General features: G+C 34.8%; 1 protein-coding gene across 1 annotated transcript in view; it reads left to right on the forward strand.

The window, feature by feature from the left end:
* Window positions 1-170: 170 nt before the first annotated feature.
* Window positions 171-325, forward strand: part of LOC119589326 (neurotrophin 1-like) — a gene marked incomplete in the record, with an annotated part of 2442 nt that continues 2287 nt past the window's right edge. The window contains 1 exon segment of the mRNA XM_037937947.1: window positions 171-212. Within this exon segment, the coding sequence (XP_037793875.1) occupies window positions 171-212 (42 nt within the window).

The following is a 325-nucleotide window of genomic DNA, read 5'->3' on the forward strand; positions in this document are numbered from 1 at the left end:
TTTCCACTTAATTTCCATTGTTATTTGCTCTTGGTTAACCAGCATCCACCTTATTTGCCTTAATATTCCTACTTTGTGCCCTCCCTTTTTAAGTATAAATTGTATATATTTATATAGACGAATTTTCAATAAACGAAAAATTAAATTTCTAACGGTATAATTTTCCATTTATGTTATTTGGCCGCATAGACAAAGAAGAAAGAGCTAACAAGGTAATTTTGATTATAATAACACCTCACGTACATATAACTCGATTCCAAACAACACTGTGGTCAAACCTATCCCTCCCCCGCCTCTCCAGTTCCCATGAAGCGCTGATGGACAT

The sequence above is a fragment of the Penaeus monodon genome, chromosome 25 (assembly GCF_015228065.2).
Source record: "Penaeus monodon isolate SGIC_2016 chromosome 25, NSTDA_Pmon_1, whole genome shotgun sequence".
NCBI lineage: Eukaryota > Metazoa > Arthropoda > Malacostraca > Decapoda > Penaeidae > Penaeus > Penaeus monodon.